This window comes from Fusarium pseudograminearum, chromosome 1 (genome assembly GCF_000303195.2).
Source record: "Fusarium pseudograminearum CS3096 chromosome 1, whole genome shotgun sequence".
Classification (NCBI taxonomy): domain Eukaryota; kingdom Fungi; phylum Ascomycota; class Sordariomycetes; order Hypocreales; family Nectriaceae; genus Fusarium; species Fusarium pseudograminearum.
The window spans coordinates 2,620,975-2,641,258 of NC_031951.1; the positions used below are offsets into that span (position 1 = coordinate 2,620,975).

At 49.6% G+C, this 20,284-nt stretch overlaps 4 protein-coding genes across 4 annotated transcripts; 1 reads left to right on the top strand and 3 right to left on the bottom strand.

Moving 5' to 3' along the window:
• Positions 1-1,510: 1,510 nt before the first annotated feature.
• FPSE_11611 (uncharacterized protein) lies at positions 1,511-2,326 on the bottom strand (the record flags this gene model as incomplete). The annotated part of the gene is made up of 1 exon (XM_009264728.1): positions 1,511-2,326. The coding sequence occupies one exon, from the start codon at positions 2,324-2,326 to the stop codon at positions 1,511-1,513; it is 816 nt and encodes a 271-aa protein (XP_009263003.1).
• Positions 2,327-7,973: 5,647 nt separating this feature from the next.
• FPSE_11612 (uncharacterized protein) lies at positions 7,974-10,643 on the top strand (the record flags this gene model as incomplete). The annotated part of the gene is made up of 3 exons (XM_009264729.1): positions 7,974-8,403; positions 8,455-10,437; positions 10,492-10,643. 3 exons carry the CDS (start codon positions 7,974-7,976, stop codon positions 10,641-10,643), a joined length of 2,565 nt encoding a protein of 854 aa, XP_009263004.1.
• A 644-nt stretch (positions 10,644-11,287) lies between these two features.
• On the bottom strand, positions 11,288-14,647 carry FPSE_11613 (uncharacterized protein; the record flags this gene model as incomplete). The annotated part of the gene is made up of 5 exons (XM_009264730.1): positions 11,288-11,333; positions 11,495-11,695; positions 11,740-13,078; positions 13,130-13,934; positions 14,459-14,647. 5 exons carry the CDS (start codon positions 14,645-14,647, stop codon positions 11,288-11,290), a joined length of 2,580 nt encoding a protein of 859 aa, XP_009263005.1.
• Positions 14,648-15,233: 586 nt separating this feature from the next.
• On the bottom strand, positions 15,234-16,197 carry FPSE_11614 (uncharacterized protein; the record flags this gene model as incomplete). Its single annotated transcript, XM_009264731.1, has 3 exons — positions 15,234-15,686; positions 15,805-15,825; positions 15,958-16,197. 3 exons carry the CDS (start codon positions 16,195-16,197, stop codon positions 15,234-15,236), a joined length of 714 nt encoding a protein of 237 aa, XP_009263006.1.
• Between the last annotated feature and the right edge of the window lie 4,087 nt (positions 16,198-20,284).

The following is a 20,284-nucleotide window of genomic DNA, read 5'->3' on the forward strand; positions in this document are numbered from 1 at the left end:
GGTTGAAATCACTGTCAGTGAGACCTTTGCGGTCTACTGGGTAGCAGAAAAGTTGACCTCCTAAGTCTTAGGTTACAAAAATAAATAGCCTAAAGAGCATAGTCTAAGTAGCATACGCTGATCTACTAGTTTCGTCTCTTAGGTATGCTTCCAGCGGCCAATTTTTCTGATACCCTGAGGGCGGTTAACCCAACGTCAATTGACTTCAGCTCTAATCCTGACAAAGTCCAAATGTCGATTGAATGGATATCACATCACCCGTCTTGACTAACCCCATTGTTTTTGCTCTGAAGTGGATCAACATCTCCATGCTCTTCTTCTGTTGTTGTCTTTTCGTCTCCTCGCTACGGGAAATGGTATCACTTTCTGTTCCTAGTGCTTCCACGACTCTCTGCGCATCCACTTGGGCTCTGGCAGGGCCCAGGGCTGAGGCGTGGCGTAGTAATCGGAAGGTTCCCATGTCCCCAATTTGTTTACCTAGGGTGTCTTGTCTTGTCTGTCTGTCTTTCAGGCAACCGATGGAGCCCCTGAGGTCATTTGTTGACGTTGGGTTGGTTCGGTTTGTCGTTTGAGGTTTTGTCGTTGGGTTTCTTTTTTGGGTTTCACTGCGGCAGCCTCTTTTTATCAAGGCGTCAACTAAAACAACGATTCGTGTACCTTACAGATCACATACAAAGTCTGACAGTAACAATCCACATACAACTGTACATATGTAATAATTTCATGATTTTGCATGCATTTGCCTCATCTTGACGTCCTCTTTATTCTTCCTCCTTCTCTTTCTTTACGGGGCAACTCCTCTTGCCTCCCGGCTTCTAATCCTTGTCGGAGGCGACTCAACTCCAAACTGTTGGAGAGCATGTGGGGTCCCATGTCGTGATCAGATCCATAGAAACGGCTTCCCCGTACGTTTGGCTGTTTAATTGGACGGTTGGTCTTTGGCTTCTCGCTTGCCTCTACCCTGGACCTTCGGTTTGAAGCGACGGGTTGTCCATCGTGATGAGAAACTTCCATGTCTGTCGATTCTACTGCATGTTGTGCCTTGCACTAGCATGCGTTAGATCACGGTGGGATGGCGTACACACCATGATTTCCCGTCCCTAGGCGCTGGACCTGTCGGATGTCATGGCTCACTTCCGAGTGTTGACTAAACTGAAGCTATCACCAACTGCCTGCACTTAAACAAGGCACATCTATGATTGTGAGAGGCAATGGAAACACTCAAATAGACTCGCTCTATCTAGTACTTGAGTTACATAATCACTTCTCATACTTGATCTCAAGAGACATGTAGAATTTTGTAAAATAAACGGGTAGCTCAACATAGCAAGCTCACTCAAGACTATCTGCATGTCTGACCGTTGTAAACATGGATCTGCTCGAACCTGCCCCAGAACACGATAAAAATAAACTACATAAACCCGACAAGATTCTAGAACATTTCCCGTTCAAACAAGCTCTCTGAAACCCCACACATCCATCACCGCTATGCTCTTCCTTCATGCCCGAATCAATGTCCGGCCACAAATCCTGGCAGATCATCCTCTTCAACCATCACCATTGACTTGTCCGCCATCCTCGAACTCGTCTCCGTAGCAGACCCACCCAGAAACCCGTTCCAGATCTTTTGCATCACATTATCCGTGCCCCTCAACTTACTCCCCTTCAAAGCCTCCTCGTCCCCTTCGCCCACCGTCAGCAACACTTTCTTCGCAGCAGGGAACCCGTCAACGACATGCCACAGGCACCCAAACACCTGGTCACTTTCCTGCTCCGCGTAGCCCAGTTCTGAAAGCACGCATGCCAGATGCTTAACCCTGTGCGTGTCCTCGCGGCGCAGGAAGTACACCATGGCCGAGTTGAACCCGTAGATATCGTACGCTTCCAGCTCACCGGCGAGATAGACACAGTCAAGGTTAAAATTGAACCAGACGCGCGGCGGCGCAGACACTGGTGTATCGGAGAGAAGCTTCGAGATGCGCCATCCAAAAGCAAGCTCGTAGTGATCCAGAGCCAAGTAGCGCGACTCACGGTTGATGTGTAGCAGCACAGGCACTGATCTACCCCGTGACCGCTGATTCAACTCATAGCGTCTTTGGTCCAGGCGTTCATCACGCTGGATACAGCATACGACGACGATGCGGGGTTGGATAAGAAACGACCAAATTCGGAGGCGTAATTCAGGTGGAAGTTCTGCGAACTGAGGAAATGTGGCGAGTGTCGAGGGTGATTTGGAGCGCGAAGAGAGGCCATCGTCAAAAGTGCGAAACTCGAGCCAAAATCTTGGATTGGGGCTTTGCTCATCTTCAACTTCGATATCGCTCATGGTGATGGTGGGCTGAGAACAGGCGTGGCGGACAATTGACTAAAGGACAGGTATGGTATAGCACGATACAACAACTATGTATGACGAAGGCGTTTATAGACTTGCAAAGATACTTGATAGTCGGCGGGGTTAAAGAGAAGACGAAACAAAGGCGCATTCATGTTTTACCGCCAGATTTACTTAGGTAGAGTCAAAGTCAATATCAGGCGATTGACTGACTACCGGACTTACACTACCCCAGCTAATCACTCCGAATACGTACGCGGTACTTGATTCGTCGATACAACTGTTCATCCTATCGCCAGAAAAAAGTATGCTGCCCAACGTCACATACACCCCCATCAATCCTTGGAATTGGCTCACTGTTGTAAACATGACAGATTGTTTCTCTTCCATTTCAGTTGTCTTGTTCAAACAAGGATATGGCAGACCTTGAGGCGGCAGTGATAGGAATGGAGAAAATGTGTGATACTGGTACATGTTTTAATATCTATTCGCCTGGGGTATATGTAGATTCTAAATGCTAAAAAAGATAATTATGTCTATACTCTTTGTCCAGATCGTCCGTTATCTTGTGCACCTATCAAGAGGTCAGACCTGCCGCGAACCTTGCAACTGCCTTGAGGCGTTGGTGTTCTCATCAGAGACTGCACTCTCCGACCATGCGCCGCTATGCGAGCTGTTAAGCCTATAACCATTCTTTTCAATTCTGAGATGCTCCTGGCCACGTAGCAGCTTGAGAAGATAAGACCCCTTTACAATAATATCCGTAGGACCATCCTCCCCAGGAGGACCCTGGCCAAGCTTGACGTTACCAATACACCATGAGAGAGGGAATGCCTGTAGGAAGTTAGTTTTCGTTCGATATAGTGAGGAATATGAATAACATACCAGGGCAACAATGGGAGTGACGGCGACAAATGCCCACACAACACCCATCTTGGCCTGCTCGTTTGCTTCAGCTCCTTTGGATTTAACATGGCTGAACTCTCCACCACTAGAACCAAGCCCAGAAGTGTTGTTGAAGACAGCAGACATAATGGTCAATCCAACGGTTCCACCAAAAGGAATTGCGACTGCCATGAGTCCGATAACCGAAGCCCGCAAGTGACGGAAGAGACCAATGCCGTGAAGTGGCGAAGCCATAAAGCGCATGCCGCTTCCACAACCAACAAGAGCCATCATGCCGTAGATGACGCTCAATCTATCGGCCCAGATCGCCCACGCTAGAACACCCAAGCCCACTGATTCAGTGAGTGTTCCTAAAAATACAGAAGGAAACGTCATGCGAGGCCAGCGGTTACACATGAAGGAGCAAATGTATACACCAACTGTGGAAATGTCAGCAAATCATTCAGTATGGAAAGAAATCCAAGTGACGAACCTCCAAGTCCTGGAACAAAGTAGAGAAGTTGCACACCGGCTTCATCAGAGTCATATCCCTGGAATAATGGTTAGTGTCGACTTCGTGTGGCATGATATGAATAAACTTACCCGCACAGCGATGAAGTAGATGTTGCAGAAATAGAGCACCTAGAGAGGTCAGAACGAGAAACCACGAAGCAATGCGTTCAACTTACTGCGTACATGCCAACTCCAGTAGCACACTCGCAATAGAAGAGAAGACCAATATCTCGATTTGAGATCAGCTCCCAAGGAATCATTGCCCTTTGCCAAGGCATCTTCTCAGCCACCATGTTTCCAGGGGCAAGAAGGTATTCCCAGTAACAAAAGACAACAGCAAAGATGATACCAAGAACCAGGGGAACGATAACAGGCGGCGAAGACCAAGGATATGTCGCTCCACCCCAGGTCAGAGCAAGGATAACAAGTCCAAAGCCGAGAATGAACAGAAGCTGGCCACCGAAATCGACCGTTTTAAGTCGTGCGATGAACTTGGTCCGTCTTCCGGTTTCAGCTGTCTCGTTGAGCTCGGGAATAGGTTGGGGGCCGAGGAGCTCCTTGCGCAGAACAAAGAAGGCGACAATGAGGGCGAGAGCAGCGATAGGTAGATTGATACCAAAGCACCATCTCCAGTCGGCTCTAGTAAGGTATCCTAGTAGTAATTGTTAGTCGTGTTCGTCCAAATCAAGCGATATTGAGCAATCCTACCTCCAATAACGGGACCAAGCCCGTATGAAATACCACCAACGAGTGAGAAGATAGCCCAATTCTTTGCATTTTCCTGCAAGGAGACCTTATCGGCAAGGATGGTGCGAACAACAACATTCAACCCAGCTGCAGCGAGGCCCTGAAATCCGCGACCCAGAAGAAGGACCGGGAAAGCAGTTGTGGGAGCTCCAGTACAGAGAGCGCTGCCAATAAGCATGAGAATAATGGCGGCATTTAACGATGCATTGCGACCAAAGACATCAGCCATCTGACTCCAGAAAGGTATGAAAGCTGCAGAGGTAAGATTAAAGGCAGAGACGATCCAGTTGAGCTGGGAAATTTCTCCAAAATCACCAGCAATCCATGGTAGAGCGCTTGCAATACTGTGGAACTCGAGTTAGCTTTTGATCAGGACGTTGCCGGTTTACTTTCATACATTGTTGAGTCAAGAGACTGAAGGGCAAAAGGTGCCATGAGGCCAATGATGATTTTCCATCGATATACTCTTGCTGCCTTCTTCTCTGATGCACACGAAGCGCATTTTACGTTCGGGGACTCATAAGCTTCCATATGCCGGCATTGTGGTTGTTCCTTGTTGATGTCGTGTTGTGTGTGTTGCATCTCCATTGAAGTGGAGGGAAGTTGTGTCTTTTCGCGGTCTTGCTTGGCCTTGATGGCCTTTCTAACCAACGATATCATGATGTTAACACAAAGGTGTTGCGGTATGAAAATAAGCCGGGTCTAGTCAAGTAACAGAGCTTCTCTTTGAGGTGTAGCTGTGTTCAAGCACTATGGCGTTTGATACAGAAACTGGGAACAGAGGTCAGGAGCAGAACATGATTTATTTATCTCTTGGAGCCTCCATAGTGAGGTCTTTCCCCATGTCAACTCATGGTTACAGCTTGTATATTTTCGTATGTTCAATACGGGGCGACTAGGCGAAGCAAGTCGATCGTCTCTGTGAACGGGGCAATTCGAATGACATTTCCTATTCTGGATGAGAATGTAGCATGAGAGCCAATGAAAGCATGGGCGACGTTAACTTGCGGCCAGATTGTCTATCCGTGGATGTTACAGTTTATTTGATGCGAGCCTTGTAGGGCGGTGTTTTCGAAAAGACCCTTACAGCTCTCGAAAGGCTTTCCCGTTCCAGTTAGTGCGACAGACCGAACTTGGTTAGACTGACAGCATGCGTGCTGACAGCTCGAATGAACTACTAAAATAAGAGAAGGCTCCATCACTAGCAGGGCGCTGAGCCCGACAGTAGCAGCCAAGAGCCTCATTAAAGTTGTGATAGGACCGAAAACGAAACATGAATTCAATAAGCGAAAAGGATTCTTATGGGTTAAGTAATAGGCGATGGCATCCTTGAATGACGTAGAAGTGAGTGTTACAGTCAAGATATGTGCTCTCGTGGGAAAAAGTGAATAGTTCTATGTGAAGGAAGGAATAAATTGAACTCCAGGCCAGATGTTCTGAGACGGAAGTTCCCAGGTCGGGACTTGCCTGATTTCTGTTGAAACCGTTAACGGCAGGAACAGTGATTACAAGCACAGCGTACGGAAAATGCAGCAGGCGCAACATTAAACAAACTCTAGACTTTCTCTTTTCGGGGGTTTGGGTTATTTTATAATTCATCGTCGTCGATACTTCCCTGCACAGGCTAACAGAACCCCTGAAGATTCGGAGATTCGCAATTGCCCCACACTTTGATTGCTGGAGCCACAGTTTCGGGGCATTGTTAGAGGTACCATGACGAAATCGTGGAACCTCTGCCTTATCTTGGTCAACACGGCTCTCATTTGCTATCGTCCCTTGGACCGAACCGAGATGGGCCTTGGCTTTCATCCGTTGCTATACCCGTTGCAGAGCCACGCTTCTTCAGTCGGTACTGTATCCGTACAGCACAGTCGCAATAAACAACCGGCTCCTTTAGCCCTCGAGAATGCCAAGAGACCGGAATATGATCTGCCTGCTGACCCTATTCTGGATTGTCATTCGCTCATGACATGTGGTGCCTAGATGGCCAACACAAAGGCATCACAATCACAGGCTGTGAAATATGTTTTCGCAGCATGCGCTTACTTATTTGCACTGGCACCAAGAAAACATGTCTGTTACGGGGAAGATATCTCAATGTTCAGCAAAGGCTTTGACCCAACAGAGAAATCATCATGCCCTTTCGAGGGTATAGAAATGATGTAAGAACGTGCCTCGCCAACCATCGTCAGCCCAGGCTTGGAGTGTGGCACATGATGTTTACGGGCCGCCCCTTCTAGCTTCCTTATACACCACAAACTTTCAGGTCCGAATGGCACATGAAAGACTCCAGGCTGCCCATTAGACTGCGGCACCCGCCTAACGCTTGAGAGCACTCACACGCCGAGGGACAAACAATTCGGCGGCACAGCATGGGCGGTTGTCTCGCCACTTGAACAAACCCCAAGCCAGTGAATTCCCCTCATCTTGATGGCAGACTATAACCTGGGGTTTGGAGCTCATCTGTAGAAGACTTTACCGGACACTCTCCGTTATGGCTTTATAGAAACATTAACGATTTACAGTATCCAGCCACTCAGAAGCAGTCTATATACCCCAAACTATTCTCGAGGGTGGATCCTCTTCGCTCTAGGCCTCGATTTACCAAGTCTACTTGTCGTCACAGCTGCGTCTAGCAACCATATCCTGAACATCCCGTCGTCCGAAATCCCAACTTTATCACTTCCAATTCTCGGGAAACGTCCGTAACAGTAACGCACATACTCAAAACAGACAGAACATTTTGTGGCGAACGCTTCGCACCTGGAGGCCCTGCACCTACTTCGCTTCTGTAGGCTACTCGGCTATTCTTCCAAGACACCTTACTGGGTAGCCTCATTCATAGCATCCCGGCTGCATGTTCTTATAACCACTACATTGCGGTCTCCAGATCTGGCACTGATTTCATTCTTACCGGCTCGTGTTACTCGGAGAATTCTCGCTTTCTTGAATCAAATCACGTATCTCACTCTCGGTAAGTTCCTACGCATAACCCAGTCTACCTTGATGTTCCTTGAACCCACCGTTCGGCACTGAGCACCTCTTGCATCGGGCTGGCGGAAAAGTTTCATCGCTGCCAGCTCTTGCTCCAAGTCCTTCTGCCCTATCATACTCCCCGGTTGCCTTCACATAGGTTCTTTTCCCGGAGTCTCGGCTACCCCAATCAACTACACACAGAGGGCAAGGGTGAAGTGCAGCGTAAAGGGTGTGTACACTATGGGGTGTATGGAGGGTCCACTTGACTCTTGTCTAAGTCAGCCAGGTCACAATGCTCTGCTTATATCAGAGCCATATGCCCTCTCGTTTGGGTCGCCCTCGTCTATGTTATCAATCGTCTATTCTTCCCTATCCAGAAACCTTTCCATCTATGCCATATTACTGCCCTCAACAAGACTGTCACTACTTCTACCGAACCGCTCTTCGCGGACTCAACGTTAGCACAAGCGTGTCACCCATCTACGACTAGACTTCGTTTTCAATACTTGAAACTAACACAATGACTCAAGTCCGGACCTTCACTCCTCCTCAGTCTCTTGGGGAGAGACTCTCTGACCCATCTTCTGCGCCAACATCTGCTGGTATCGCCGTTCCTCGGACTCTTCCTGACATCCCTGAGCTGGCTCAACCCCGACGAGCTTCTCCGCCAAGACTCAGCGGCGACTACAAACGCTATCCAATGGCCGATGAATCAAAGAAAGACGGTGGTATCACCTTTGCTGGCCAGGACAAGCTGCCGAAGTTGCCTATTCCGGAGCTAGAATCCAGCTGCAAGAAATATCTAGAGGCTCTGAAGCCACTTCAAACGGTTCGCGAACATGCACAAACACAGTATGCGGTGAACGAGTTTCTCAAGGGCGACGGCCCTGAGCTGCATGAGAAATTGAAGGCATATGCCGAGGGGAAAACGAGTTACATCGAGCAGTTTTGTAAGTTGCAAATCCAATCTCATCCATTAACCAGATGTTAACATTCCATAGGGTACGACTCGTATCTAAACTTTGACAATCCCGTTGTGCTCAACCTGAACCCTTTCTTTCTTTTGGAAGACGACCCGACTCCTGCTCGCAATGACCAGGTCACCCGCGCCGCTTCTTTGGTCGTTTCCTCGCTTGAATTTGTCCGTGCTGTGCGCAAAGAAGAACTTGCCCCAGACAAGGTTAAGGGAACTCCCCTTTGCATGTACCAATTTTCGAGACTATTTGGTACTGCCCGTGTGCCCACTGAGGAAGGTTGTCAAATCGAGCAAGACCCCGAATCCAAGCACATTGTTGTTATGTGCCACGGCCAATTCTACTGGTTCGACGTACTGGACGACAACTCAGATGTCATCATGAGCGAAAAAGACATCACAATCAACCTACAGACCATTGTCGACGATGCGACCCAAGTTCCTATTCAGGATGCTGCAAAGGGAGCCCTGGGAGTACTGAGTACTGAGAACCGTAAGGTCTGGTCCGGCCTTCGAGATGTTTTGACCAGTGAGCCAGGCTCCAACAACGCAGACTCTCTCGGTATTGTAGACACTGCTCTTTTTGTTCTTTGCCTGGACTATGCGGAACCGACAGATGCCGCAGCCCTCTGCCAAAATATGCTTTGTGGTACCAGTGAGATTGAGAAGGGTGTTCAAATCGGCACTTGCACCAATCGATGGTACGACAAGCTTCAGATCATTGTATGTAAGAACGGAAGTGCTGGCATCAACTTCGAGCACACTGGTGTGGATGGTCACACAGTTCTGCGCTTCGCTAGCGACGTCTATACCGATACTATTCTTCGGTTCGCTCGCACCATCAACGGCATGGCGCCTTCGCTCTGGGCTTCTTCTAGTCCAGATCCCTCAAAGCGCGACCCCGAGAGCTTTGGCGATGTCAGTGTTACCCCGCGGAAGTTGGAGTGGGATATGATTCCTGAGCTCAGTGTTGCTGTCCGCTTCGCCGAGACTCGTCTAGCCGATTTGATTGAGCAGAACGAGTTTCAGACACTGGACTTCAGCCACTATGGCAAGAATTTCATTACCTCTATGGGGTTCTCTCCTGATGCATTTGTTCAGATGGCTTTCCAGGCCGCCTACTACGGTCTATACGGTCGTGTTGAGTGCACCTATGAACCCGCCATGACCAAGATGTTCCTGCATGGCCGAACCGAGGCAATCAGGACAGTCTCGGAAGAGGTGGTTGATTTCGTCCAAACTTTCTGGGCCGAGAACCCTGCTGAGGCCAAAATTGAAGCGCTCAGGAAAGCTTGTCAGAAGCATACCGCAAATACACGACAATGCGCCAAGGCCGAGGGCTGCGATCGACATTTATACGCTTTGTTCTCAGTTTGGCAACGGAGTTTAGATGAGGACCTCGATTACAGCAATGGTTACTCCAGTCCCGGCGACGAATACTCAGACCAGACCGGATCACCCGTTGGCAGCCCCGTCCAAGGTTCACATCCTTCCATCGATGGTGTCGAGGTGAGGCCCACGCGAGATCGTGGCTATAGCGTCAACTCTCGATCTCGAGACCAAGCCCCTCTTCCCGCTCTATTCGCCGATGCTGGATGGGATAAACTCAACAACACCATCCTTTCAACATCCAACTGTGGCAACCCTGCCCTTCGCCAATTCGGGTTTGGCCCTACTTCGGGAGACGGATTCGGTATCGGGTACATCATCAAGGATGAAGGACTTGCCATTTGTGTCGCTAGCAAGCACCGCCAGACAAAGCGATTCGTCGACACTTTCGAGAGCTACCTCCTAGAGATCCGTCGTATCTTACGAATCGGTAACCGCAAGATGTCTACTGGCAAAGCAAGCCGTGCCCGTGAGGTAGAGATAGAAAGACCTAAGCTTCTCAGTCGCATCAAGTCTCGAGGGCGTCCCATTACCGCAGTCGAAAGCCTGCGCTCAGCCACAGGCACCACATCACCTACGAATGAGAGCAGTACATTTAGTGAAGATGATGAAATGGGCGGATGTAAGTTTTATACCTGCAAATGTTTTATGGATGATTTACTAACGTGCTCCGAAGATGGCTTTTTCGATGCTGGTATGCTTTTGCAAGCTCTCAAGGCTCGCAGCGAGAATTTCGAATCATCTGACAGTCGTGCCTCGGAGAGAGCTGCCGCTGCACAGGCCCGCCGCCGCGATATTGGAAAGAAATTGAGACTGAGTGATTATTGAGTATAATATCATGCATATATATTGAATAGCATAGCGTGGTCATGGATCTTGTATGGAGTTAAAGGGGCTCATGTATTAAATCAAGATAGGCGGGTATTTGGGTATGGTTTATTAACAACTTCCTTCGTGCTTGAAGTAAAGCTGCCTAAGTTTTTAAGGTCTCGACTTGTTTGTGTACATTCGTGATATATGGCTTCGGGCTACTTGAGTCGGAACCAAGGGCAATAGGTAAGGTAGCACACGCAACGAAAGACGCCAAGCGTCTTTGTCTAGGGAAAATACAGTAACATAAACCATTCTAAGTAAGCCTGATAGCCTCTAGAGCACCATCTGGGGGTGAAAAAGAAATCAAAGGAATTTCTGGACTCTTGAATCTTGATTGTTCATACTATGAAATTCTCGAGCAGTATGCTGTAACCGAGTTACTGTGGAGAGATTCTTACAAGCCTCCAGGTTTCAGATATCATCGTATACTGTATGTCACAAGCCACAAGTTAGGAAATGTAAATGTAATAGCGAACCCGGAATTTCAAAGGCCTAGTCTAGATACAGGCTCGCACTTTCTCTCTCCTCTCTCTCATTCTGGGCCAGCCTACTGGCCTACCCGCCAGGATCTCTCAAGTCCCAAGTAGAAAGCAATAAATTCAGTAGTTGCTGAAATCATACAACCCAAACATGAACCGTTGTCCCCTAGTCGAAATCGTAGTAGCTAGTGAAGAAAACAAAAGCCGAATAGGATAAAAATCGTCTATGCCGATGATCGTGATCGTAGCGATCCAAATACATGTACACGCCCCAATCGTGATGTCTGCCTCTCATATACGCTGCCGTTCTCCCTAAGCAAAGCATACCAGAGCAAAGACCCCAGGATAAGAGGCTGTCCTGTAGCGCCCTTTTGATAATGTACACACGACCAACTCTGGGGGTGTCGTGTCAATCGATCGAATCGGGCCTGCGCCCTTCTGGCCAAGTTTCTGAGACAGATCAAAGGAAAATCGTGAATCATAGCGGTATCAACACCGCGGTGCCACCGAAAACCGTCATGAACGTCACTATACAAGCGGGTCAATCGTAAGACTTGTCAGTCTAAACCCACTGAGCCTCCCCGGTGTTGCCCGTGTTGCCGTTGGCAGGAGTCGTAGGGCCGGCGCTACCCTTAGCAGCGTCGTTGGAAGCAGAGTTGGGGGTAAAGTTGCCTGGGGCCTGTCCATACTGGGGTTGCTGAACAGGTGCGCCAGCAGGAGGGGTCTGGCCATTCATGGCTGGGGTAGGGGAATAGACAGCCATGTTTTGGCGCATGGTGGGCATGGGACCACTGGGAGGAATGCCATTGCCCTGAAGCATAGGAACATTTCCAGAGAGACCTCGAGAGTGGGCAGCCCGTAGAGGGATTTGGCCTTGGGTGTTATCGGCGGGCGTCACCTGGCCGCTAGAAGCAGCACTACCACGGTTGTCGAAGGCCGAGATCTTAGCTTGAATGCGACGACCGTAGGGTGTAGTTCTGATCTGAGGCAAGATTGGGCGGATCGCCTCTACAAGACGATACTTGTAATGAGGGGTGGCGTACTCCAAGGCTGTCTGGATGACATAGTTGGCAAAAGAGTCGCGAAGAAGGCGCTCCATATCCTGGTTGCGCAGAAGCTCGTCCACGATAAGGTCCCTTGAGGGAGGCTGGGAACAGCGAAGGCACTTCTCGATGACGTTGGAACTGAACTTGTGACGGGACAGTTGGCTGATGCAGTCCTTGAAGGTCTGAACGATAGGCTCAGTGAAGATAGGTTCGTTCAAGTCAATGATGTATTGGACGACATAATTGCCGAAGGGATCTTGAACAAGGACTCGCGCATGCTCGGTGATGCGCTGGATGAGCCAAAGCTTCTGGTCGCCAGATGCATGGTCGATACAACGCTGAAGAACACAGCAGCCATGTCGGTGGGTACCAACCTCAACACAATTGTTGCCCACAGCATCAAAGATGAATTGGGCATCTTGGGGAGGAAGTCTGTTGAGGCACTTCTGAATGACATGATTGCCGTTGAGGTCTTGGATGAGCTCGACGACTCGGAAACGAAGGGCCTCGATGATGATGTGAACCTGCTGAGGGGTGCTCACGTACTCGATCATCTTCTGGAGCGCGCGTGTACCGTGCTGATTGAGCGCAATGCGGACCATATCCTGGGAAGCATTTTGAATCAAAGTGGTTCTCTCATCGTCATTGCAGAACTCAAGGAGCTTTTGGCACAAATAATTACCAAACGGGTCCGTCATGAGCTCAATGACGTGCTTGTTGGTTTCGTTCCAAATCATGTGGACCTGGTCAGGATTACGTTCCTCGAGCTTCTTCTGGAGGTAGCGGCAGCCATGCTGGTCCTTGCAAAGCTCGTAGATTGTACCTACGAATGATTCGAGAGGCATGTTCTGGAAGCGGGACATGGCTGCATAGAAAGTCAGTATGAAGGATACATTGTCACCCAAGAATCACTCACCTTCATTGTCAAGCTGGCGGCGATGCTGCATGACACGGGCCTGGCTGTCGCGAGGCTGGTTGCCCTGGTTGTAGTGACCAGCATTGTATCCGTTGTAGCTCTGAGGCTGATACATGCTGCCACCGTTGGCTCCATTCATGCTCATCTGCTGCATACTGTTCGCAAGCATGTTCGCATTGTAGGCGCCGGGCTGATGGGTGGCACCCTGGGGGGCTCCTTGTGGAACACTGCCCTGGGGAGCACCCTGGGGAACGCCGTAGCCGCTGACGGGATAATACCCGTTGTTGTTGTTGTTGAAGTTGCCATTCATGGAAGGGGCACCAGTTGGAGTGTTGCCCATAGATGCCGGGGCGGGAGCTGTGGTGCTAGGTCCAAAGGGAGCGGCACTGGCCTGCAGAGCAGACTGGATGGAAGGGTAGCCAGGTTGTTCACGGCTGACAGCAGCGTTGTCAGAAGAAATTTCACGACTGTGACCGCGATGAATGGCACCGGCAGGAATTCGGCCGAGGCTGGCATTGTGATTGTGGAAATGCTGCTGGGCGTGGGTGTTGGCCTTGGAGGACGAACCTCCTGGGCTCTTGACAGTTGGGACATCATTCGAAGAGAACGAGCCCTGTAGCTTAGGGGGTGTGGCCATGTTGCCGTTACCAGGAGGGGACATCAGAGAACCGGTTTCGATAGCGTTTTCGGAGATGTACTTTAGGTCAATGGAGTGACGGAGGGAAGCAGGCCGAGAGGCGAGGCCCACAAGATCGCTCACAATGTTGGAGGTTCCGTTGATCGAAGAGAGATTCTGCTGAGGGCGCTGACAGTTAACAACACTACTCGGGGATTTTGAAGATGATGTTGGTTCGGGTTAAGGAGAAAGTGATAGGGAAAGGTCCAATGCGGCCGAGGACGCAGAGAGTTGGGCGTAGCAATGCGGGTCAGGCAATGAAGCAACAATAGCAGCAATATAGTTTCTATGGTGGGGCGCTCGAGGTTACGAACAAAGCCCAAAATCTCGCTATACAATAGACCAACAATGGACTAACAATGGAAGAACAAAAAAGACAATGTGGCCTATGCAAGTGGGTAGGGGATAATTGTGCACAAAAGTTAAATATAAACGAAACAGGTGAATGTGGTAGGGGCAAAGTTGAGGTGAAGCTGCACCTCTGGGGAAAATGTGGAGCTCAGTTGCGAGTCTCGGTCTTAGAGAGGATGTATGAAATCCTAAAAGATAATCTCCCCTGAGACCATCCACAACGCCAACTGTCCAAAACGGTCAAAGGTATAGAATGTATGGCACAGGACGAAGAATAAAGACTAGATGAAAAGTGAACTCACCATCTGGTCGTCACGGCGAACAAGGGTCGGAAAGTTTTCGTCAGGAACACTGTGGCCCAGCGCATTTGAATCCTCGTCGCCGAAAAGGAAACGAGTAGTGTTCGTCTGATCGAGACCCACGTCGTACAATCCGGTGCGCGAACGGGTCACAGGCATTGAGTAGCGGTTGATGCTGTCGTTAGAAGACATGGTTAGTTTTGTTTGCCTGTGTTCTGGGGGGAAGCTCTTGAAGTTTAATCTGAACGAGTTGGAAGTGTGTGTCCGATACTGAGTACAGTAATCAAGGGTGAAGCAATTCCAACGAAAGAGCTTTTTTCGATGATGTGTTTGCAGGGTGCAATGTATGAAGCAATTGAGGAAGAGAAGGGGCTGATCTGAATGAGTGGTGTTGTTCTGAGAAGTGTTGTGGTGTGAGAGAAGAGTTGGTTGTGACTCGAGCAGGGGATCAACTGCAGGTCTTTATATCCCCCAAAAGCCAAAGCGAGAGTGAATCACTGCCTCTGCCTCTGATACCTTTAGTCCCCTTCCCCACTAGAGGAGGCTCGCATACCCAGTTTAGGAGAGTCTGCTGGCTCGATCTCTAAGCCGTACCATTCGCTGCAACAGTTCGATCTATTGTAGATGTCTGCGACTTGAACCAAGCACTCGACGCCCTGAGCTGGGCCCAAATTTGACGATGAAGCTTCTCCAGACCTCCTGACTTCAGGGTCTCGGCCGCAAGTGCCACTTGGAACGACGCAGGCTCGCGATATATATGCGATGGTTGTTTGTTTACTTACGAATTACCCGACCGATGGCTACTAGGGTCCTGTCGAACAGCTTCCTCCTTCTCGTCGTCACTATTCCGGCGTGTAGTTGGGACAGAGCGAGAAGGCATCTGTGTTGTGGTGTCGTCGAAGCCGAATCGTGCCTGTCTTATACCAGATTGAGGCGAAGCGAGCTGCGAACCGGATCGGACGGCGCGGTTGAAGAAACCTGGAGGGGAGGTCAAGCTGGACATCGAATATCGGCTCGGTCGTGACAAAAACGTAGGGAACCCAGAGTTGTCGCGGTACTCTGGGGGTGTTGTAGGCTCGGACTGGTGACCACCCATTCTACCCACTTCCTCCTCCATCTGAGCAAGTTCCAAAGCTTCCCGCCGTTGTTGCTGATCCAACTTTTGCATCTCGAGCTCAAAACGCCGCCTTTGTTCCCGGATGCGCTCATACTCCATCTTCTTCTTCTCAATCTAAGCTTGCCGTTAGTCAACGACCAAAACTTGTCCGGTAAAATTCGCATCGCTTGGGACTTCGGAGCCCTTCGGAGTATGTGACAGAGCCAGACGGGAAATCGGTTTCAAAACGTACCAATTGCACCTTTTGCATCGCCTATAAACAGGTGTGTCAGCATTTACTAATACTACGTTGGCGATACCGAATATCTCAAAACAGAAACAAGTCACCAGAAGCCTCGAAGCACCAAACAAGCGGCGGTAAATCCGCAATATCTTGACTACTCACATTATAATCCTGGGGAGGTTCTGGTACTCGCTGAGCACCTAGGGTAGATAGTGTCGGGACTCGACCAGAGTCGGTGGTGAAGCGGCGGGGAAGGCCAGATCGATGGTCGTGAGCTCCGACGTGAGAGTTGGCTTGGGGGGGCTGCATTCTGGAGGCATTTCGAGGAGGTGAGACAAACGAGTGCATGGCCGGGTCGTTGCCCCGCGGGGACTGCTGAGAACGAAAGCGTAATTCGTCCATGGCAGGCTAATAGATACAAGATAGTACACGCCGAATTGGCAAGCGGTCTCAGTCTATGACACTAAAGACATGAGAGAAACAAACAAGTATCAGCAAAAGCGACTATACGCAATGTAAGATGAAGCAGAGGAAGAGCAAAAAGAACCGAAGGCGTTGGATGGAACGTTGTTGAGAGGCGGGGTGGACGTGGTCAGTGTGGATATGGCAATGGGAATGGGGGGGTGTCCTTTGGGACTGGGCTCCTTCAGGTAACGTAGGTAGGTAGCCCAGGGGGTTCGTAGGGACTGGGTTGGTACACCTCGACTGGAACTGAAATACCTAGCCAGTGGACTCGAGCAGGGTGATGACGGGGTGCCTGTGTGTGTATCCGTACTGTATACAGAACACATGAGAAAAGGGAGGATAGAGGATGTTTAAAACGAAGGATGATGAGTTGGGTTGGAAGGGATGACGAAGCTTCAAGCCAACGCGAATGGCGAGCCTTTGTGGAAATGGATAAAGAGCAGAGCTTCAAGGTTGAAGTGTTGGATTCGGAATGGTGCAACTGAAAATAGCACCAAGATATAGTGCGACGGCAGGGTGGATGGTGTTATTGAGGATGACAATAGTGGTATGAATGTTGGTTACGGAAAGGGAGTATCATTGAACAATACATCATCTTCATCTTGATACTCTGTTCTCGACTGTCTTCATCTTCTATCTTCTGAGCCAGCAAGCGACCATTTGCGACAGGTTGCGAAGACTTGTCTGGCTCGCCATATCGTCGGTCGGAATTAAGGTAGCATGGGCGTACGATCATTACTCAGTAGGCGTGCCATGCCGCCATGTGAACGGACATCTGCCAATCAATGTATGGACGAATACCGGTCTGCGCTACGTCGGCGGGCGGCGGTAGGTGGTCGGGGTGCGTGTTTGTATTCGCCGCGCTATGCTACCCTTGGCCGAGGACGAGAAGAGCGGAGACAGGGGAGACAGGACAGGACAGAGTGATAAGATTTGATGGCGCATTGATGCTATAATACCTCCAAGTAGGCGGTACACCTGCCTACCTAGAGGTAGAGTTGATGACTTTGAACGGGAAGCTGAAGAGGGCAGTTGCAAGAACGAGAAGAAGGAAAGAAGGAAGTTAGGTAGCTGGTTCCTTCCCGGGGATGCCTCGACACGGGAACCAGAAGCTCTGGACAAAAAAGATGAACCAACCTGGATTTGAAATGGCACTCCGTACGTGGGTGGGAGTAAACAATCGTACAACGGACACTTGGCGCGTGTCTTATTCGGTGATGTCTAACAGCAAGATGAGCTGATGATTGCACAATGGTTTACACGCTTTCTCTCTCTTGCAGCGCGCCCTGGAAAGCCAGGAGCGACAAGCTGGTCTGGAGGAAAGGGATGGGCGGAGCGGAATGCGATAGATGAATAAGAGAATAAAGGTAGGTTGATAGTAGAAGAGAATGAGAAAAAAACGTCCAGTCGGTGATGGGACCTCACTAGAAGAATGGGAACCTGGCCTTAGGCGGGTGGATGTTTGGCGCTCGGCTCTGGAGGTCGGCGTCAGACGTGGGGAGCTGTGGACACGAGACAGGGACTAGCAGTCAGTAAAAGGCAAGTCGTTGAAGCACCGAGATGCAGGGTTCAGTTACAGGTCAAGGATGGGGCATGAACGAGGATGCGCCCCAGGAACGGCAAAGAACGACAAGGTTTCGGTTGTTTGGGGAATCTATGTAGAGTTTCCTTTTCGACAACAAAGCTTGTCTGTGTTTTGTGTGTATGTGAAACATAACAGAGTTCTCGTTGTCAATATTAAAGTAGGTAGGTATCCTCGAGACACAAAGACAGACAAGTTCAGCCAGGCGGCCTTGCTCAATACCTTAGGTACCTTAGTAGTTACTAAAGCTCTTGGTAAGGTCCAGGTCTGCACATGCGTCTCAACCAACCCGAAATCTTGGGATCACAATCACCAACGTCGTGCTGCACATACCTTAGTAGTTGCGGGTGTACGATGAACGAATTCATCCAAAACACATGAAACTTTTTTTCAGCGACAGCTGCAGACGCGGCTGTTACCCATCAGAGCCCAATTAAACCACTACTATGTAACAAGACCACCCACCAGTGGAACCCAAGCCAGGCACATGGGAAGCCAATTCTCCAGCTGCCAGGGGACGGGACGGAGGCAGAGAGATGGATGATGGATGGATACAATGTCCACTTCGCGCAACGGCTAGGCACATCAACTACCTATGTTAGTGATGGTGCGTAATTGGTTATATCAACCTATTCCAAAATAACCAAATAGAGCGTTCGACTTATTGCAAGGTCTCATTATTTCATGAGAAGCTGATACTCATCAATGTAAAGTTTCAACCAACATCTCAAGACTAGAAAACACCTCGGTGTATTCTCATCCGGATCCGCGGGAAGTCTTTTGATGATGGTTGTGTGGTACAAAGTCATAAGATGTGCTAAGGGTCCCGTCGTATGCTGAGACAAGCATGTCAAGCAGTCAGACTTGTTTCACTCCTTCTGGTTGCCTTTCTTCGTATGTTGCAAGGCAGTGAGCTGTTTAAGTCGACATAAAAACGATGACAACACTTGGATCGAATCTTGCATTGAACCGCAGCTTGACAGAGCATGGAGGGTTGCAGGGATCATGCATCGTAGGTCCCTAGTGGTGGCAGATACGACAGGAGGACCCTATCTTTCCTTCATAATTCTTCATTAGCCGTAAATCTTTACCGGAGTTTTTATCCCTCCTGACCTCGACAAGTGTCGCACTAAATGGTAACTCGACAACATCCCGAGCTACCTAATGGAAAGCAAGGACGAATTACAAGATGTGAGACATGCAGGGAAAGGAAAGTGAGATAGTCGCAGATGCTATTGGATCCTGCATTTCAGCTTCTCCTCCCACAAAAGGAAGCTACGGCAGAGCTTCAAGTCACCCCTCCTGCGCTCCCGCAAGTTTAGACAGCGGTTGATTACTAAGGTATGATGGTATATTCAAGGTCCTCTCTCATCAATCTGCTCAAACTCCAAAGACCGCTGCGGACCGCCTATATAGTATTCCAACTTTACAACTTGAGGTTTCTTCCATTGATCACATCCCGGGATACGTACCAGGTTCCCACTCATATTCAGCGGGGGTATGATGAGATCTTTAACAGCCAAGACATGAGCATCAACGGACCGCGCTCCTTCAAGGGAAGTGGAAGGGATTGATATCTCTCAGGACCCCTGTCCTCCAAAGGCACGCAAGACGTGGACCAAGCGCGCATCCCCGTCCCCTCAATTGTACGTCGCCGATTGGTTGGTATTGTTGTCCTTCCTGCACGTCACCCAAAAACCCATATTGAACTGCACCAGTCAAACTAACACGTCCCCAGATTGCCCTTGGTGCATCGGCCAGGAACGCTCAGGCGTAGGAGCTTGTTCGGCTTGACAGGTCCACGATTTCGTCACAGACCGAATCATCAAAAGCATCGTCACTCCATTTTCGGCAACACTGGTGCATTTTGAGTCGCCAGCCATCCGCCACAAACAATTGACACATGACAATCTATGGTTTTTTAGTTTTATTCACCGCCTCTAAGCATTTATCCGCATGACGCTCCAGGGGCTTGAAATCGTTCATACCTCGACCTCAAGTCAGATATACACAGATACGTAGCTGACAATAGCTAGGTACCCAAGAGGATCCAGTTCGATGGAGCATGACTCTTTGCTGATTTCACATCGTTGTTGCTGGAACCCGACTAGGGACCGATCATTGGACCGACGTAGCCTTGGTCTGTGTTGCACTTGGCGCTCTGTTTCCCTTTGGCCTCACGCAGTACCGCCTTTCGTATAGGCCAGTCAACTTCTAACATCGTTGTGACATTTGTTAGATCACGAGGATGTTGGTTTGGTATCGATGTCGGGGTTTCACAAAAGACCCTCGGCTGGGTCGGTTCAAAGTCTACCTCAACCACACTGTTGCACACGGGAGACAGGGCAAATTACACTGGATAGCTGTTGTGGTCTAGCCACTGCTGTCGGGTTGTGGTTGTCACTCTGTTTTGAGTTGCGCGTGTTGTTGTCGGGAACTGTT